General features: G+C 44.1%; 1 protein-coding gene across 2 annotated transcripts in view; it reads left to right on the top strand.

Annotated features, from left to right (window-relative positions):
* LOC106604946 (fibroblast growth factor receptor-like 1) overlaps nt 1–16630 on the top strand; it is a 70831-nt gene that overhangs the window by 20875 nt on the left and 33326 nt on the right. For both annotated transcript variants that reach the window (XM_045718262.2, XM_045718261.2), the window contains exon 3: nt 14896–15168. In XM_045718262.2, the coding sequence (XP_045574218.1) occupies nt 14896–15168 (273 nt within the window). The remainder of the gene's footprint in view (nt 1–14895; nt 15169–16630) is intronic.

Below are 16630 nucleotides of genomic sequence, written 5' to 3'. Positions count from 1 at the left end.
TGTTTTAAGGACATTACATCAAAGTTGGATCAGCCTGTAGTGTGGTTTTCCACTTTAATTTTGAGTGTGACTCCAAATCCAGACCTCCATGGGTTGATACATTGGATTTCCATTGATTATTTTTGTGTGATTTTGTTGTCAGCACATTCAACTATGTAAAGAAAAAAGTATTTAATAAGATTATTTCTTTCATTCAGATCTAGGATGTGTTGTTTAAGTGTTCCCTTTATTTTTTTGAGCAGTATATATACACCTTCCTAATATTGAGTTGCAACCCCCCCCCCCTTTTGCCCTCAGAACAGCCCCAATTCGCCGGGGAATGGACTCTACAAAGTGTCGAAAGCATTCCACAGGGATGTTCTATAGACCTCTATATCTATATGAGTGATTGTGGCGAAAACACCACCTCCTTTTGTTATGTTAGGTACCTACTGACCAAGAAAGATGTTATGAAATATATAAAGGTCAATGGATATACAGGCAGGCAACATGAAGCAGCTCACTCAATCAAGCCTGATGGTGTTGGAAGTATTAAAGTAAAGCTTGCTTTCATATACACTGAACGAAAATATAAACGCAACATGCAACAATTTCAAAGATTTTACTGAGTTACAGTTGATATAAGGAAATCAGTAAATTGAAAAAAATACTTAGGCCCTATGGATTTCATATTACTGGGAATACATATATGCATATGTTGGTCATATGTTACCTTAAAAAATAAGGTAGGGGCGTGGATCAAAAAACCAGTCACAACCATTTGGCTCATGCAGCGCGACACAACTCCTTCGCATATTTAATCAGGCTGTTGATTGTGGCCTGTGGAATGGCTGTGCAAAGTTGCTGGATATTAGCAGGAACTGGAACACACTGCCGTACACGTCAAACCAGAGCATCCCAAACATGCTCAATGGGTGACATGTCTGGTGAGTATGCAGGCCTTGGAAGAACTGGGACAGATGTCTGGCACACGGTGTATGACATCTGCCCGGTACACTGGAAACTGGGATTCATTTGTGAAGAGCACACTTCTCCAGCGTGCCAGTAGCCATCAAAGGTGAGCATTTGCACACTGAAGTCGGTTACTAGCCAAACTGCAGTCAGGTCAAGACCTTGCTGAGGACGACGAAGCATACAGATGAGCTTCCCTGAGACGGTTTCTGACAGTTGTGCAGACATTTTTCGGTTGTACAAAACCACATTTTAATCAGCTGTCTGGTCTGGTCTCAGACCATCCCACAGGTGAAGAAGCTGTATGTGGATGTAGAAACTGTCCCATTACAGAGAATATCCTAGCTCCATATATGAAATTAAGAGCATGCGTATCTGGAGCATGTCTACTCATTTTATCAAATAAAATGTCAGATATCCGGAAATATATAGATCCCCTGATATTGACTCTTTTCGCCAAGTGTAGGATTGAAGAAGTATTCAGGTAGATGTCACTCAATAGAGATGAGAAAGGTATCAGAGTGACTGAAGAAGACCTATGGGAAGTGGATATGGGACCTTAACATCATGAATAGCGTGATTAAGAGTTAGGTAGGAGGACAGCAGGAATGCATGCAGGGGTCACTACTAGTGAGGAGTGACTGGGTGAGTGTTTGACTGAGAAGAGTGGGAGTGAGAAACACTGGGGTAAACCAGAGGTAAACAGGGGGATTGTTTACTTAGCTCTGTTTACCAAGCCCTCCTCTTGTCTCCTCTGACTCCAACTGCATAATCTCTCATCGGTGATAAGGAACCTGAATTCCACACACTAGACCGAGATCTGGCATTTTTTGGTCTAACCCCCCTCCGCCATGCCAGGATATGAGTACAGAGATAAGCAGGGTTGCTCTCTGAATGAGTTAATTGCTACAGATCAAATTCAAGATGGAGGGCACCTTGGCAGGAACTTATTTGAGTTCAAGACGAAATACCAGGATGAGTGCTCAGAGCATTCACTGACCAGGTGGAAAGTGTCTTCACTGACATTATTTTTATTTATTTTTATTTATTTACCCCCTCTTTCTCCCCAGTTTCAATCTTGTCTCATTTCTGCAACTCCCCAACGGGCTCGGGAGGCAAAGGTCGAGTCATGCGTCCTCCGAAACATTACCCGCCAAAACCGCGCTTCTTAACACCCGACTGCTTAACCCGGAAGTCAGCCGCACCAATATGTCGGAGGAAACACTGTTCACCTGACGACCGAGTTCAGCCTGCAGGTGCCCGGCCTGCCACAAGGTGTCGCTAGAGCGCCATGGGCCAAGTAAAGCCCCCCGGCCAAACCTTCCCCTAACCCGGACGCCGCTTGGCCATATGTGGACCGCAATATAGGACTCCCGAACACGGCCGGTTGTGATACAGCCTGGGATCGAACCCCGGTCTACAGTGACGCCTCTAGCATTGCGGTTCAGTGCCTTAGACTGCTGTGCCTCTCGGGAGGCCCAGCCTTCACTGACATTTTCAACCTATCCTTGACCCATTCTGTAATACCAACTTGTTTCAAGCAGACCACCATAGTCCCTGTGCCCAAGAATGCCAAGTTAACCTGCCTAAATGACTATCGCCCAGTAGCACACACATCTATAGCCATGAAATGCTTTCAATGGCTCACATCAACACCATTCTCCCAGACACCCTGGACCCACTCCAATTTGCATACCGCCCCAACAGATCCACAGCTGATGCAATCTGTATTGCAGTCCACACTGCCCTCACCCACTTGGACAAAGGGAATACGTATGTAAGAATGCTGTTCATTGACTACAGCTCAGCATTCAACCACATAGTTCACTCCAAGCTCATCACCAAGCTCAGGACCCTCGGACTGAACACCTCCCTCTGCAACTGGATCCTGGACTTCCTGATGGGCCGGCCCCAGGTGGTGAGGGTAGGCAACAACACGTCCGCCACGCTGACTATCAACACTGGGGCCCCTCAGGGGTGTGTGCTTAGTCCCCTCCTCTACTCCCTGTTCACTGACGACTGCCTTGTTGTTTGTTTAGTGTGTTCCAATTTTCCCCGAAGTGATTTGATTCTATGGATTCTTCAATCACATTGAGCTGTTTTCTGACATGCTGTTTCTTCTTTTTTCTTAGTGTATTTCTGTTTTAGTGTTTCCTCTCTCTCTTGCTCTCGCTCTCTCTCTCTCTCTCTCTCTCTCTCTTTCTCTCTCTCTCTCCCCCCTCATCTCAAAGCTCTGCTACTTATTTTGCCATAATAATTTATCTAGGCAGAGCGCTGTCGAGGTCCGTTTGAAGCTCTCCGTACGACACCAGCCCAGCGCTCTTCCTCGTGACTCTGGCGAGGCTGCCTCGGCTTCAAAGCTCTCTGAGGCTGCGGTTCTAGGGAGGCCTCCCTTCCCCATAAATCCTCCTTGAATTCAAAAACCTCTATCAAGATGTCTAAAACAGAGTGTGCCACGAGCAGACAAGCACAGTGAAGCTTTACAGTGATCCCTGGTTATCCATAGGTTAGGGGTCCTCCCTCTGTCTTACACAGATTAAATGTCTTGGATGGTTCCAGCTATTGTGATTAGATTCCCTTGAACTGCACTACAAGACCATGGTGCTTACCTACGGAACAGCAAGGGGAACTTCCCCTCCCTACCTTTAGTCTATGCTCAAACCCTACACCCCAACCCGAGCACTCCATTCTGCCACCTCAGGTCCTTTGGCCATCCCACCCCTATGGGAGGGCAGCTCCCGCTCACCCAGTCTAAGCTCTTCTCTGTCCTGGCACCCCAATGGTGGAACCAGCTTCCCCCAGAAGCTAGGACAGCAGTGTCCCTGCCCTACTTCTGAAAACATCTAAAACCCTACCTCTTCAAAGAGTATCTTAAATAATCCTCCTCACCTCGACTCCCCAACCCCCCCCAAAAAAATAGCACTTGATCCCCCCCCCCAGCTCTGACTCTACTTAAGATGAATGCACTAACTGTAAGTCGCGCTGGATAAGAGCGTCTGCTAAATGACTAAAATGTAAATGTAAAATATAAATTGTTTTTATTGATGCCGTTACTTGTCTGGAATAATATGCTGTTGTATGCTGTAGGTCGTGGCACTGGGAGGTCTGTCTGTCAGGGTATTTGCCATTCAAAGTCCCATCTGCGGTTGGAGTTAGGGTTCTCAGCTCGTCAGCTCAACAACCAGCATATACAGGTCTGTCTTTGGATCTCTTATATTTAGATTAAAGCAACTGGGGAAGACTTTCAGAGGAAATTTAACAAGACAAATGAGGAAAGAAGAGAGAGGTCAAGCCTGACATTAATTTCAGATCAATGCTGCTACACATCTGTGTGAGTGTGTGTTTGTGTGCGTCTGTGTGTGTGTCACTCCATGATCCTTCCACGCTTAGACCACCCTGTCACTATTGGACAGAGAACACCCTGCAGTGTGTTTAAGTTCAGAAAGCAAGCAGTGGACTTGGTGGGATGCAGCAGTCAGAGCCCCTGTTTTATTAGATTTCAATAAGGATGGAGGCTGTTTATATTATTTCCAGAGCTGGAGCAGTGGTCTAGGAGCAGGAGTCTATAAGCAGGGGTCTAGGAACAGGGCTCTATGAGCAGGGGTCTAGGAGCAGGGCTCTATAGAAGGAAGGAGCTGCCTTTGTGGAGCCAGTGGTCAGTCAGGTCACTCTCTGAGTCTCAGTCCAGCTGGAGCAATAAAGGAACCTACTACAATTTATTTTTACAGAAAGTTTGAAAAAATAGATACAATCTTGCTACCATGGAAAGGTAAATACTGTCTATTTGTGGAAAAATCACCCTGATTTAATTCCTTAGTCATATCCCAGTTTACCTATTTACTTATTGCCCTGCCATGCAGAACTATTTGTATTTTAAATTATTTGTGCAATAAAGATTTAACTTTATTTGGAATGGCAAGCCAGGCAAAATAAAATGTGCTTATTTCTATAATGAATATGAGTTCGGGGGGCTAAAATTATTAAATATTAAAGCATTAAACCTCTCACTAAAAGCATCAGTCATACAAAAGTTATACTTAAACCCAGACTGGTTCTCCAGTAGATTGATAAGAATGGCTCATCCCTTGTTCAAAAATGGCCCTTTTCCCTTTATCCAGATTACAACCTCTCACTTTCAGTTAATTGAAAACTTTTTCAAAATATCGCCCTTTTATAAAACAAGCCATACAAAGCTGGTTGCAATTCCAGTTTCATCCTCCAGAAAAGACAGAACAAATAATATGGTTAAATTCAAATATACTAATTGATTAAAAAAAACATTCTTTATGGATTCTTTTTTTTAAGGAATTATCTTTGTTAATGATATTATGAGTAGAAAAGGGGGAGTTATGTCACGTGCAGTTAACAAACATATAGTATATGGAAATGTTTGCTCTATCCAAAATTACAACCAACTGATTGGTTGGCATTACCACAAAAATGGAGGAGGCAAGTGGAAACAGCAGAAGGTAGGGAACTTGTTTGTTTGCCCTTTATTAAAGACCAAAATTGACAACAATATTCTTTTCATAAATAAAAAAATATAGCAGTTTTACTTGAGGACCAAAATGTTGACCGCGGGACAATACAGGTTGCAAAATACTTGGGAAGAGATTTTTGATGTGCCGATTCCGTGGCATGTGGTTCATGAACTGATATGCAAAACAATACTTGATTCAAAACGTAAGAGTTTTTCCATTTAAATTATTATACAAAATTCGTGCCACAAACAGAACATTATGTGTATGGGGCATACAACCATGTCAGCTCTGCAGATTTTGCTATGAAGAGACAGAATCATTAGATACATTATTTTGGTATTGCCTCTATGGAGCTTCTTCCTGGTCACAGGTTCAGAATGGCTGAAAAATCACAACATTTATCTAAAAAATTTGCCATAAAAATAGCACTGGAGATTTGGAAACCATAGTCAATCAATCAACAATATAAAAATACTTTTAGTAAAAATATTTAACTTACAACTGTAGATACAATGCGATTAGACAGGTTCAGAAGTTATGTGAAACATCATTTAAAAAGTATGGCAAATGTGTATATGTGTAAAAAAGACAACATCCCCTCCTCTCACACACCACACTGCCCTTATTCATTATCTCAGTAAATGGGTTGCTCCCTAATTTGAAATGTGTCTAGTTCTCTCATGATTTTGGTGGGTCTAATTGGGTTGCTGTCCTGAGCTCTGTGGGACCTGTTTGTGTTTGTGAACAGAGCCCCAGGACCAGGTTGCTGAGGGGACTCTCCTCTAAGTGAATAAAATTGTATTTGTCACATGCGCTGAATATAACAGGTGTGAAATGCTTACTATGACTTGGGTGACTGGAGTCTTTCACAATTTTTTGGGCCTTCCTCTGACACCGCCTAGTATATACAGTTGAAGTCGGAAGTTTACATACACCTTAGCCAAATACATTTAAACTCAGTTTTTCACAATTCCTGACATTTAATCCTTGTAAAAATTCCCTGTCTTAGGTCAGTTAGGATCACCACTTTATTTTAGGATTGAGGTCAGGGCTTTGCGATGGCCACTCCAATACCTTGACTTTGTTGTCCTTAAGCCGTTTTGCCAAAACTTTGGAAGTATGCTTGGGGTCATTGTCCATTTGGAAGACCCATTTGCGACCAAGCTTTAACTTCCTGACTGATGTCTTGAGATGTTGCTTCAATATATCCACATCATTTTCCTTTCTCATGATGCCATCTATTTTGTGAAGTGCACCAGTCCCTCTTTCAGCAAAGCACCCCCACAACATGATGCTGCCACCCCCGTACTTCACGGTTGGGATGGTGTTCTTCGGCTTGCAAGCCTTCCCCTTTTTCCTCCAAACATGGCGATGGTCATTATGGCCAAACAGTTCTATTTTTGTTTCATCAGACCAGAGGACATTTCTCCAAAAAGTACGATCTTTGTCCCCATGTGCAGTTGCAAACTGTAGTTTGGCTTTTTTAGGGCGGTTTTGGAGCAGTGGCTTCTTCCTTGCTGAGCGGCCTTTCAGGTTATGTCGATAAAGGACTCGTTTTACTGTGGATATAGATACTTTTGTACCTGTTTCCTCCAGCATCTTCATAAGGTCCTTTGCTGTTGTTCTGGGATTGATTTGCACTTTTCACACCAAAGTACGTTCATCTCTAGGAGACAGAACGCGTCTCTTTCCTGAGCGGTATGACGGCTGCGTGGTCCCATGGTGTTTATACTTGTGTACTATTGTTTGTACAGATGAACGTGGTACCTTCAGGTGTTTGGAAATGCTCCCAAGGATGAACCTGACTTGTGGAGGTCTACAATTTTTTTTCTGAGGTCTTGGATGATTTCTTTTGATTTTCCCATAATGTCAAACAAAGAGGCACTGAGTTTGAAGGTAGGCCTTGAAATACATCCACAGGTACACCTCCAATTGACTCAAATTATGTAAATTAGCCTATCAGAAGCTTCTAAAGCCATGACATCATTTTCTGAAATTTTCTAAGCTGTTTAAAAGGCACAGTCAACTTAGTGTATGTAAACTTCCGGAACAGCTGGTGCTCTGATACATTCTTCAGTGTTGCTTGCCTCGAAGTGAGCATAAAAGGCATTTAGCTCATCTGGTAGGCTCGCGTCACTGGGCAGCTCGCGGCTGGGTTTCCCTTTGTAGTCCATAATAGTTTGCATCCGACGAGTGTCAGATCCGATGTAGTACGATTCAATCATAGTCCTGTATTGACACTTTGCCTGTTTGATGGTTTGTCTGAGGGCATAGTGGGATTTCTTATAAGCGTCCGGCTTAGTGTCCTGCTCCTTGAAAGCGGCAACTCTAGCCTTTAACTCGGTGGGGATGTTGCCTGTAATCCATGGCTTCTGATTGGAATAAGTTTGCCTGCATTAAAGTATCCGGCCACTAGGAGCGCCACTTTTGTATGAGCATTTTCTTGTTTGCTTTTTGGCCTTATACAGCTCGTTGAGTGCGGTCTTAGTGCCAGCATCGGTTTGTGGGGATAAATAGACGGCTACAAATAATATAGATGAGAACTCTCTTGGTAGATTGTGTGATCTACATCTTACCATGAAGTATTCTGCCAGGGCGGCAGGGTACGCTAGTGGTTAGAGCGTTGGGCTAGTAACTGAAAGGTTGCAAGTTCAAATCCCTGAGCTGAACAAGGCAGTTAACCCACTGTTCCTAGGCTGTCATTGAAAATAATAATTTGTTCTTAACTGCCTAGTTAAATAAATTCTACCTCAGGCGAGCAATACCTCGAGACTTCTTTAATATTGGACATCGCGCACCAGCAGTTATTTGACAAATAGACACACACCCCTGCCCCTCATCTTACCAGATGTAGCTTCTCTATCCTGCCGATGCACGGAAAACGCAGCCAGCTCTATATCATCCATGTCGTCGTTCAGCCACGTCTCGGTGAAACATAAGATATTACATTTTTTAATGTCCCGTTGGTAGGATAGTCTTAATCGTAGATCGTCCAGTTTATTTTCCAATGATTGCACATTGGCCAATAATATGGAGGGTAGTGGTGGTTTACCTACTTGCTGGCTAATTCTCACAAGGCACCCCAGTAATGGCTTTGATATGGAAGGTTTGTGAATCACTTCCTTTCAGGTGGTTATAGAATTTAACGGCTCTTTTCTGGATTTTAATCAGTAGCGGGTATTGACCTAATTCTGCTCTACATGCATTATTTGGTGTTTTACGCTGTACACCGAAGATGGTTTTGTAGAATTCTGCATGCAGAGTAAACATTTTGTGTTTGTCCCATTTTGTGAATTCTTGATTGGTGAGCTGACCCCAGATCTCACAACTGTAGAGGGCAATGGGTTATATTACTGATTTAAGAATTTTTTGCCAGATTCTAATTGGGATGTCGAATTTTGTGTTCCTTTTGATGGCGTAGAAGGCCCTTCTTGCCTTGTCTCTTAGATTGTTAACAGCTTTGTGGAAGTTACCTGTGGTGCTGATATTTAGGCTGAGGCAGGTATAGTTTTTTGTGTGCTCTAGGGTAACAATGTCTAGTCGGAATTTGTATTTGTGGTCCTGACAACTGGACCTTTTTTGGAACACCATTATTTTTGTCCTACTGAGATTCACTGTCAGGGCCCAGGTCTGACAATCTGTGCAGAAGATCTAGGTGATGCTGTAGGCCCTCCTTGGTTGGGGACAGAAGAATTAGATCATCAGCAAGCAGTAGACATTTTACTTTAGATTCTAGTAGGGTGAGGCCGGGTGCTGCAGACTGTTCTACTGCGCTCGCCAATTCGTTGATATACTGTATATGTTGAAGACGGTGGGGCTCAAGCTGTCGCACCCCATGGCCCTGAGGAAAGAAATGTGTTTTTTGCCAATTTTAACCGCATGCCTTTTGTTTTTATACATGGATTTTATAATGTTGTATGTTTTTCCCCCAATACCGCTTTCCATCAATTTATATAGCAGACCCTCATGCCAAATTGAGTCAAAAGCTTTTTTGAAATCAACAAAGCATGAGAAGACTTGCTTTTGGTTTGTTTGTTTGTCAATTAGGGTGCGCAGGGTGAATACGTGGTCTGTCATACAGTCATTTGGTAAAAAGCAACATTTACATTTACTCAGGATGTCATTTTCACTGACGGAATGTAGGAGTCTGCTGTTCATTTTTATTTTATTTAACATTTATTTAACTAGGCAAGTCAATAAAGAAAAAAATCGTATTTACAATGACAGCTTACCAAAAGGTAGGCTGTCATTGGGGACATCTCCTGCGGGGACGGGGACTGGGATTAAAAATAAAATATAAAATAGAGAGACACCACAACACTACTTACAGAGAGACCTAAGACAACAACATAGCATGACAGCAACACATGAAAACACAGCATGGCAGCAACACAACATGACAACAACATGGTAGCAACACAACATGGTAGCAGGACAACATGGTAGCAGCACAAAGCATGGTACAAACATTATTGGGCACAAAGGGCAAGAAGGTAGAGACAACATTACATCATGCGAAGCAGCCACAACTGTCAGTAAGAGTGTCCATGATTGAGTCTTTGAATGAAGAGATTGAGATAAATCAGTCCAGTTTGAGTGTTTGTTGCAGCACGTTCCCGTTGCTAGCTGCAGCGAACTGAAAAGACGAGCGACCCAGGGATCTGTGTGCTTTGGGGACCTTTAACAGAATGTGACTGGCAGCTGGGTGTTGTATGTGGAGGATGAGGACTGCAGTAGGTATCTCAGATATGGGGGAGTGAGGCCTAAGAGGGTTTTATAAATAAGCATCAACCAGTGGGTCTTGCAACGGGTATACAGAGATGACCAATTTACAGAGGAGTAAACTACCAGAATTTTCCCGAGATTGCTGTTGACGCAGATCCCACGGTAGTTATTGGGGTCAAATTTGTTTCCACTTTTGTGGATTAGGGTGATCAGTCCGTGGTTCTAAATATTGGGGAAAATGCCAGATCTGAGGATAATGTTAAAGATTTTAAGTATAGCCAATTGGAATTTGTGGTCTGGATATTTTATCATTTAATTTAGGATACCATCAAAATGTTTGTATTTTGTTCTATAGTTCATTCAATGTAATTGGAGAATCCAGTGGGTTCTGGTAGTGTTAATAACTGATTTGTAATTGATCGTTTTTGAGGTTTGTTATTTTTTATAGGGCCACAACGATTGGAGAAAAGGTTTATCCATACATCTCAATTTTGAATAGATAGCTCTTTGCGTTGTTGTTTGATTAGTGTGTTCCACTTTTCCCATAAGTGGTTAGATTCTATGGATTACATTGAGCTGGTTTCTGAAGTGCTGTTCCTTCTTTTTTCTTAATGTATTTCTGTACTGTTTCAGTGTTTCACCATAGTGAAGGCTCAGGTTTTCTTGGTCTCTGTGTTTTTGGTTGGATAGGTTTCTCAATTTCTTTCTTAGGTTTTTACATTCTTCATCAAACCATTTGTCATTGTTGTTCATTTTCTGAGGTTGTCTGTTTGACATTTTGACATTTGATAGGGAAGCTGAAAGGTCAAATATACTGTTTAGGCTTTCTACTGCCAAGTTTACACCTTCACTATTGCAGTGACATTTTTGGTCTTGGAAGTTATCTGAAAGGGATTGAAATTGTTGTTGACCAATAGTGTTTTGGTAGGTTTCTACTCTACTTTGCTTCCATTTATAGCGTTTCTTAATAGTATGTAGTTTGTTCGGCTTTGATGTCTCATGATTCAGTATTTCTCTGTTCAAGAAGACTGGTTTTGTTGTGATCTAATAGAAGTGTCAGTGGGCTGACTGTGAATGCTCTGAGAGACTCTGGGTTGAGGTTGGTGAAAAAGTAGTCTACAGTACTACTGCCAAGGGATGAGCTGTGGGTGTACCTACTGTAGTTGTCCCCTCAAAGACTACCATTGACTATGTACAGACCCAGCATGCGACAGAGCTACAGGAGTTGTGGCCCATTTTTGTTGGTTGTTTTGTCATAGTTGTGTCTACCGGGGCATATTGGGGAGGGAATGCTGTTACCTCCAGGTAGGTGTTTGTCCCCCTGAGTGCTGACAGTGTCAGGTTCTTGTCCAGTTCTGGCATTTAGGTCGCCACAGACTAGTACATGTCCCTGGGCCTGGAAGTGGTTGATCTCCCCCTCTTGGATGGAGAAGCTGTCATCGTTAATGTATGGGGATTCTATTGGGGGGATGTAGGTAGCACACATGGCTCCATTTTTCTATTTTGAGATAATTTCCTTATTTATTTCTAACCAGATGAAAAATGCTCCTGTTTTGATTAATTTAATAGAGTGGGTTAGGTCTGCTCTATACCAAATTAACAATCTGAGTCTTTTCCCTGTTTCACACCTGGTAGTTTGGTGGATGGGACTACCTACTCCCTGTAACCTAGAGGGCAACCTCTATACCATGTTTCTTATAGGATGACAATGTCTGTATTTTCAATTTCTTTGGTGGTCTGGGTTCCTGCTCTTTAGGCCAAAGACAGATGACCTCAGACCTTGTATATTCCAGCATGAGATAGTAAAAGCTTTGTGTTCCATAGTGTTCACTGTTGTTATCCGTGTGGTTTAGGCTCAGACCATTAGGTTTAAGCAGAGCATGCTGAGCATCTGGTGAATGCCTTTTAGGTTGCAGGATGGGGCTTAGGTGGGTGTATTAGTGGAGGTTCTCTCTTTCTCTCTCTTGTTCTCTTTCTCTTTCTCTCTCTCTCACACACACACACACACACACACACACACACACACACACACACACACACACACACACACACACACACACACACACACACTCTATACATTAGGGGGGCCCTGCCCACGTCTCAGACAGTCATATCACTCCCACCCTGCCCTACGATCCCCCCAGGCCTGTTACATTAGAGCACTTGTCTCTGATCTCTCTCAGCACCCAGCAGTGTGTGTGTGTGTGTGTGTGTGTGTGTGTGTGTGTGTGTGTGTGTGTGTGTGTGTGTGTGTGTGTGTGTGTGTGTGTGTGTGTGAGAGAGAGAGAGAAAGAGAACACTACCACTCTACTACCACTCTGTGTCAGGCTCACAGAGTGGTAGTAGGTCTCTGTCTGTCCACCCCTCCATCCCCCATCCATTCCCCAGCCTCAGTGTGTCTACAGTGGGGTGTAGTGTCTGTTAGCACCCAAGAGTGGCCCAACGCCCCTCTCCACCGTTCTCTCAACTCCCCAGGCCACTTCAACGCCGATCCGCCAGGCTCTGAGCCGACTTGCGTGACAATGACACCTCCACGACAGCACCAACCAGCCTGACAAACAGACAGTCGTGCTTTTGTGTACCCCCTCTACTCTCCTCCTCCTCTCCTGTCTGTCATTCCACCTCTCCCCGGTTATATGTGACTGTGAGTGAGCGGCGCCACGCCCGAGGGAGCAGCCTGGTGGGTGAGATTGGGGAGAAGGCGGCTCTTTACTTCAGCCTCTCTGTCTCACTCTCATCTGGTGCTGACTTACTGGCAGCCAGGCTGTTTCAATGAGGCCTCCATGGATCCACCCAACCTGCGTTTAGACTGCCAATACTAAGTCAAATCTTACATACAGTATGCACGTCTTGAAGCCAACCTTTTTCCCAGTGAGGTGAATTAGCGAAGGTCAATGTAATGATCTGTTTATGAGAGAATGCTGTGTTAACATTCAAACCTGCTGGAATAGGTCTTTATGGTCTACCTTTATGTTCTATGCATGGAGATGGAGGAATTTTATTCCATACTTGGTGCAGTCAGTGAAACCATCTCGGCCTAACGTTATGGAATGTGCTGTAATTTAATTCCAGCACCAAAACAATCTTTACTTTTTCTGCCGCTTTTTCTTCTGGCACTTTCCTGGATGGCAACCAGTAGACACCAGGTGAAAACACTTCACTCCTCCACAGAGATGTGTAGCGCAGAGAGAGAGAGAGAAAGAGAGAGAAAGAGAGAGATACTTTTTTTTGGAGGAGGGAGTTTTGTTTTTAGATTCTTATAATCTTGGCAGTTCTCACAGCAGCTGCTGGTACTGCTACAGGATGTGACAGTACCAGGCATGAATGAGCAGTGCCGTCCAACGCGCACACACACTTACATACACACAGACACGCACATACACCGGCTAACTGCCGTCCAACACACACACACCCGGGCCCCAGTGCTGAGGCAGCTCAGGAGGGCCAGAGGAAATGGAAAGGGAGCTCTCATGGGAGTCTCGGAGCTCTGAATGAACAGGATGAAAAGAACCTTGTGCACGCAAGGACCGTATAAATACAAAAAGAGAATCCCCCTCAAATAGTTGAGTAAAAGCCCCCAAAGTTGCCCCTCGCTCTTCTTGAGTGGACTTTAGGCGGACCCAAGTTGGTTTGTTTTGCTGATAGGAAAGATCCCTTGGGGTAGCCTAACCCGGTTCTATACACACCTTCTTACACATCTGTGTCTGAGGGTCTGGGCACGTGCATGCATGCACGTGTGTGGAGTGAAGTTGACACAGGGCCTCCCTCACCGAGTCAGACAGTAGTTGACTCAGAGACAGGCTTAGTGTTAGTTAGGGGGAAGCAGGTCTCTGGTCTGCCTCTCTAATTCCATTTTATTTTCCATGGTTCATCTGGCTCACCTGCCCAAGGTCATTAGACCCTGTGTCGCCAGCAGCAACAGAATGAATAGAATGTTTCATATGATAGACGAAGGTGTTTTATTTACAAGGTGCAGCAAAACATCAACGTGTGTTTGAATTAAACTGCAAATGAAACATACAGTACTGAATATTCTTGAATGATGGAGTTATAGTCAGTTAATTTAAATGATTTAACAAGCAAATAGGCTATGCAAGGCCCATTGATAGAATAACATGGAAATGTAATGAAACATCGAGGGAATTATGAAAGGAAACTATGCTATGATTCCAATGACAATCTTTGCTGAATGAATTGATCTGCTTGTCCAGCATCAAGGCCATTGGAGCATGATTCAAACATGGACCCTTGTCCACTGCAGGCTATTTTCATTAGCAGAACGTTAGTATGTCTTACCAGATGCCCAGGTCTGGCGACTAACTCCTCTGAATAAGTAATCCACAAAACAATGTACCTGTAGGAGAAACTATCATTTGTGTCTGTGATTATACACCATTGCATCATGATCCAATGTGACAAAGGGTGTACTGTACACAAAATAACTGCACTATACTCCATTTGCACTCTGTTCCTCTCTCTGCATTTAGATAGATGTATATTGATACTGTAGCTACAACTGTATATCCATTGTATATTTGTTTATCCACTGCTCATTCTCTTACAGCTCTATGTTCACCGTACCTTGCCTATCACTAGCAGCACCGTATCACCAAGTAACATTCTGAGTATGTGTAAATGAACTTGGCGAATAAAGATTATTCTGATTCTGATCTTTTTTTTTATAAAAAAAAGCTGTAGAGAAAAAAAATAATGTGATCGTTGTCTGCCCCTCTCTCAGGTCCCCCGTGGGTGAGTCGTCAGGTGGAGGAGCGCCAGACAGCGAGGTTGGGGCAGACGGTGCGGCTGGCGTGCCCCGTAGAGGGTGACCCTCCTCCCCTGATCCTGTGGGTGAAGGACGGGCGTAACGTTCACCCGGGCTGGAGCCGCTACCGGGTGCTGAAACAGAGCCTGAAGATCAAAGGGGTGGAGCTGGGGGACGCGGGGGTGTATATGTGCCGTGTCACCAACGGCTTCGGAAGCATCGCCCTCAACTACACCCTCATCGTCATCGGTAGGGCCAAGGAGCGTCTGAGCTCATCCCTAGTCAATGTCCACACACTTACATTTCGTACACATCATGTAAACACACATTACATACACACATGCCTTATGCTTTAATTCTCTTTGACTCCTTTAATTAATACGTACCTCTCTATATTCTCTCATACCTTAGCCAGTTAACTGAATAACTCCAAACCTGTCCTATATCAGACATACTCCCTGAAATGTTACCAAGACATGTCCATATAAGATAACGACAACATTTCCCCAGTACCTTGGTCTAGTAGTGTGATCTAGCCTTGATTCTACAGTCACAGTGCACATTAAGAGGGATTGTAATGCAGGAGGCCTACTGGCCCCACGTTAGCCCCTAGATGTGATTATATTTGACAGAACCGACATGACTGGCAGCCCTGGCGTTATTAAAAGAATATGGTTTCATTTACGTAACCGATGCAAAATGAAAATGTACAAGTGAGCATTGTAACAATGTCAGTTTATGACTTGTTAGCATTACAGAACACCAGCAGCTCTTCTGTCAGGTTTCATATCAAACCTCAGGAGAACAAAGAGAGGATTCTTTACCGGCTGCTCCTGTCACACTACACCCTGGTGCTTGTTTATAGTGCCGGTAATTTAATCCAGTGTTCCTTATTTTACACACACTGTCGGGGGTTTCACCCCCCTCTGACACAATGAGAAATTAATGTTGCGTGTGTGTGTGTGAGGTTGTGTGGTAAAAGAATGAACTCTGTCTGGAAGGTGGACGGGGTGGGGGTGGGGGGGGGGGGGGGTAGAGGGTTTTGGCAGTGTAGTTTTTGTGAAATACTTCTGGTTGAGATTGAGGAGGGATGGCTGCTGGGGGACTGTAGACCGGGCATTCTCTGCCAGAGCACTCGTCAAGGAGACCGCTGAAATAGACGTCCTGCCGCCTGCACCACTATAAATCTGCTCCGGTCCAGTGATGCTGAAAGACTGAGGAGTTGTAAGGAGCACTGAGCGGGACGGAGCCCCCAGCCCTTCCTGTGCTGGCCTTGGTCGGCCTGATCCATGGGGAGGGTGAGGAGAGCAGCTGCACTGTGTGTGTGTGTGTGTGTGTGTATAGGATATAGAGGAGGAGGGAGGGTAATTACTCTGTTGATGACTGAGGTGGCTGAACTGGCCCTGATCGACCTCCACGGACCTCGTCCTCTGTGTCCTCCTCATGTTGGAACTCTGAACAGGGCCTCCCCTCCCTCCAGCCTCCCTGCGTGGGGAGTGAAGGTAGCCTGCTGCTTTCCTGTTTGGTCCCCTGGAGTAATGTGGAACTGTGAGTTATAGTGGCCTTGCTCTCTCTGGAACTCACTGTGCTGAAGTCTTATTGAAGTCATTAACTAACAATAGCCCTAGAACAGCCCTGGAACAAAAACGGGCTGAAACGTGTAGTTTCAGTATGTGTTTAGTACAGAGGCTCAGGGCAATTTGTGAAGGAT

The sequence above is a fragment of the Salmo salar genome, chromosome 05 (assembly GCF_965601325.2).
Source record: "Salmo salar chromosome 05, fSalSal1, whole genome shotgun sequence".
NCBI classification, from domain to species: Eukaryota; Metazoa; Chordata; class Actinopteri; order Salmoniformes; family Salmonidae; genus Salmo; species Salmo salar.
Note: the sequence above shows the minus strand (reverse complement) of the source record. Positions and strands in the feature narration are given on the sequence as shown.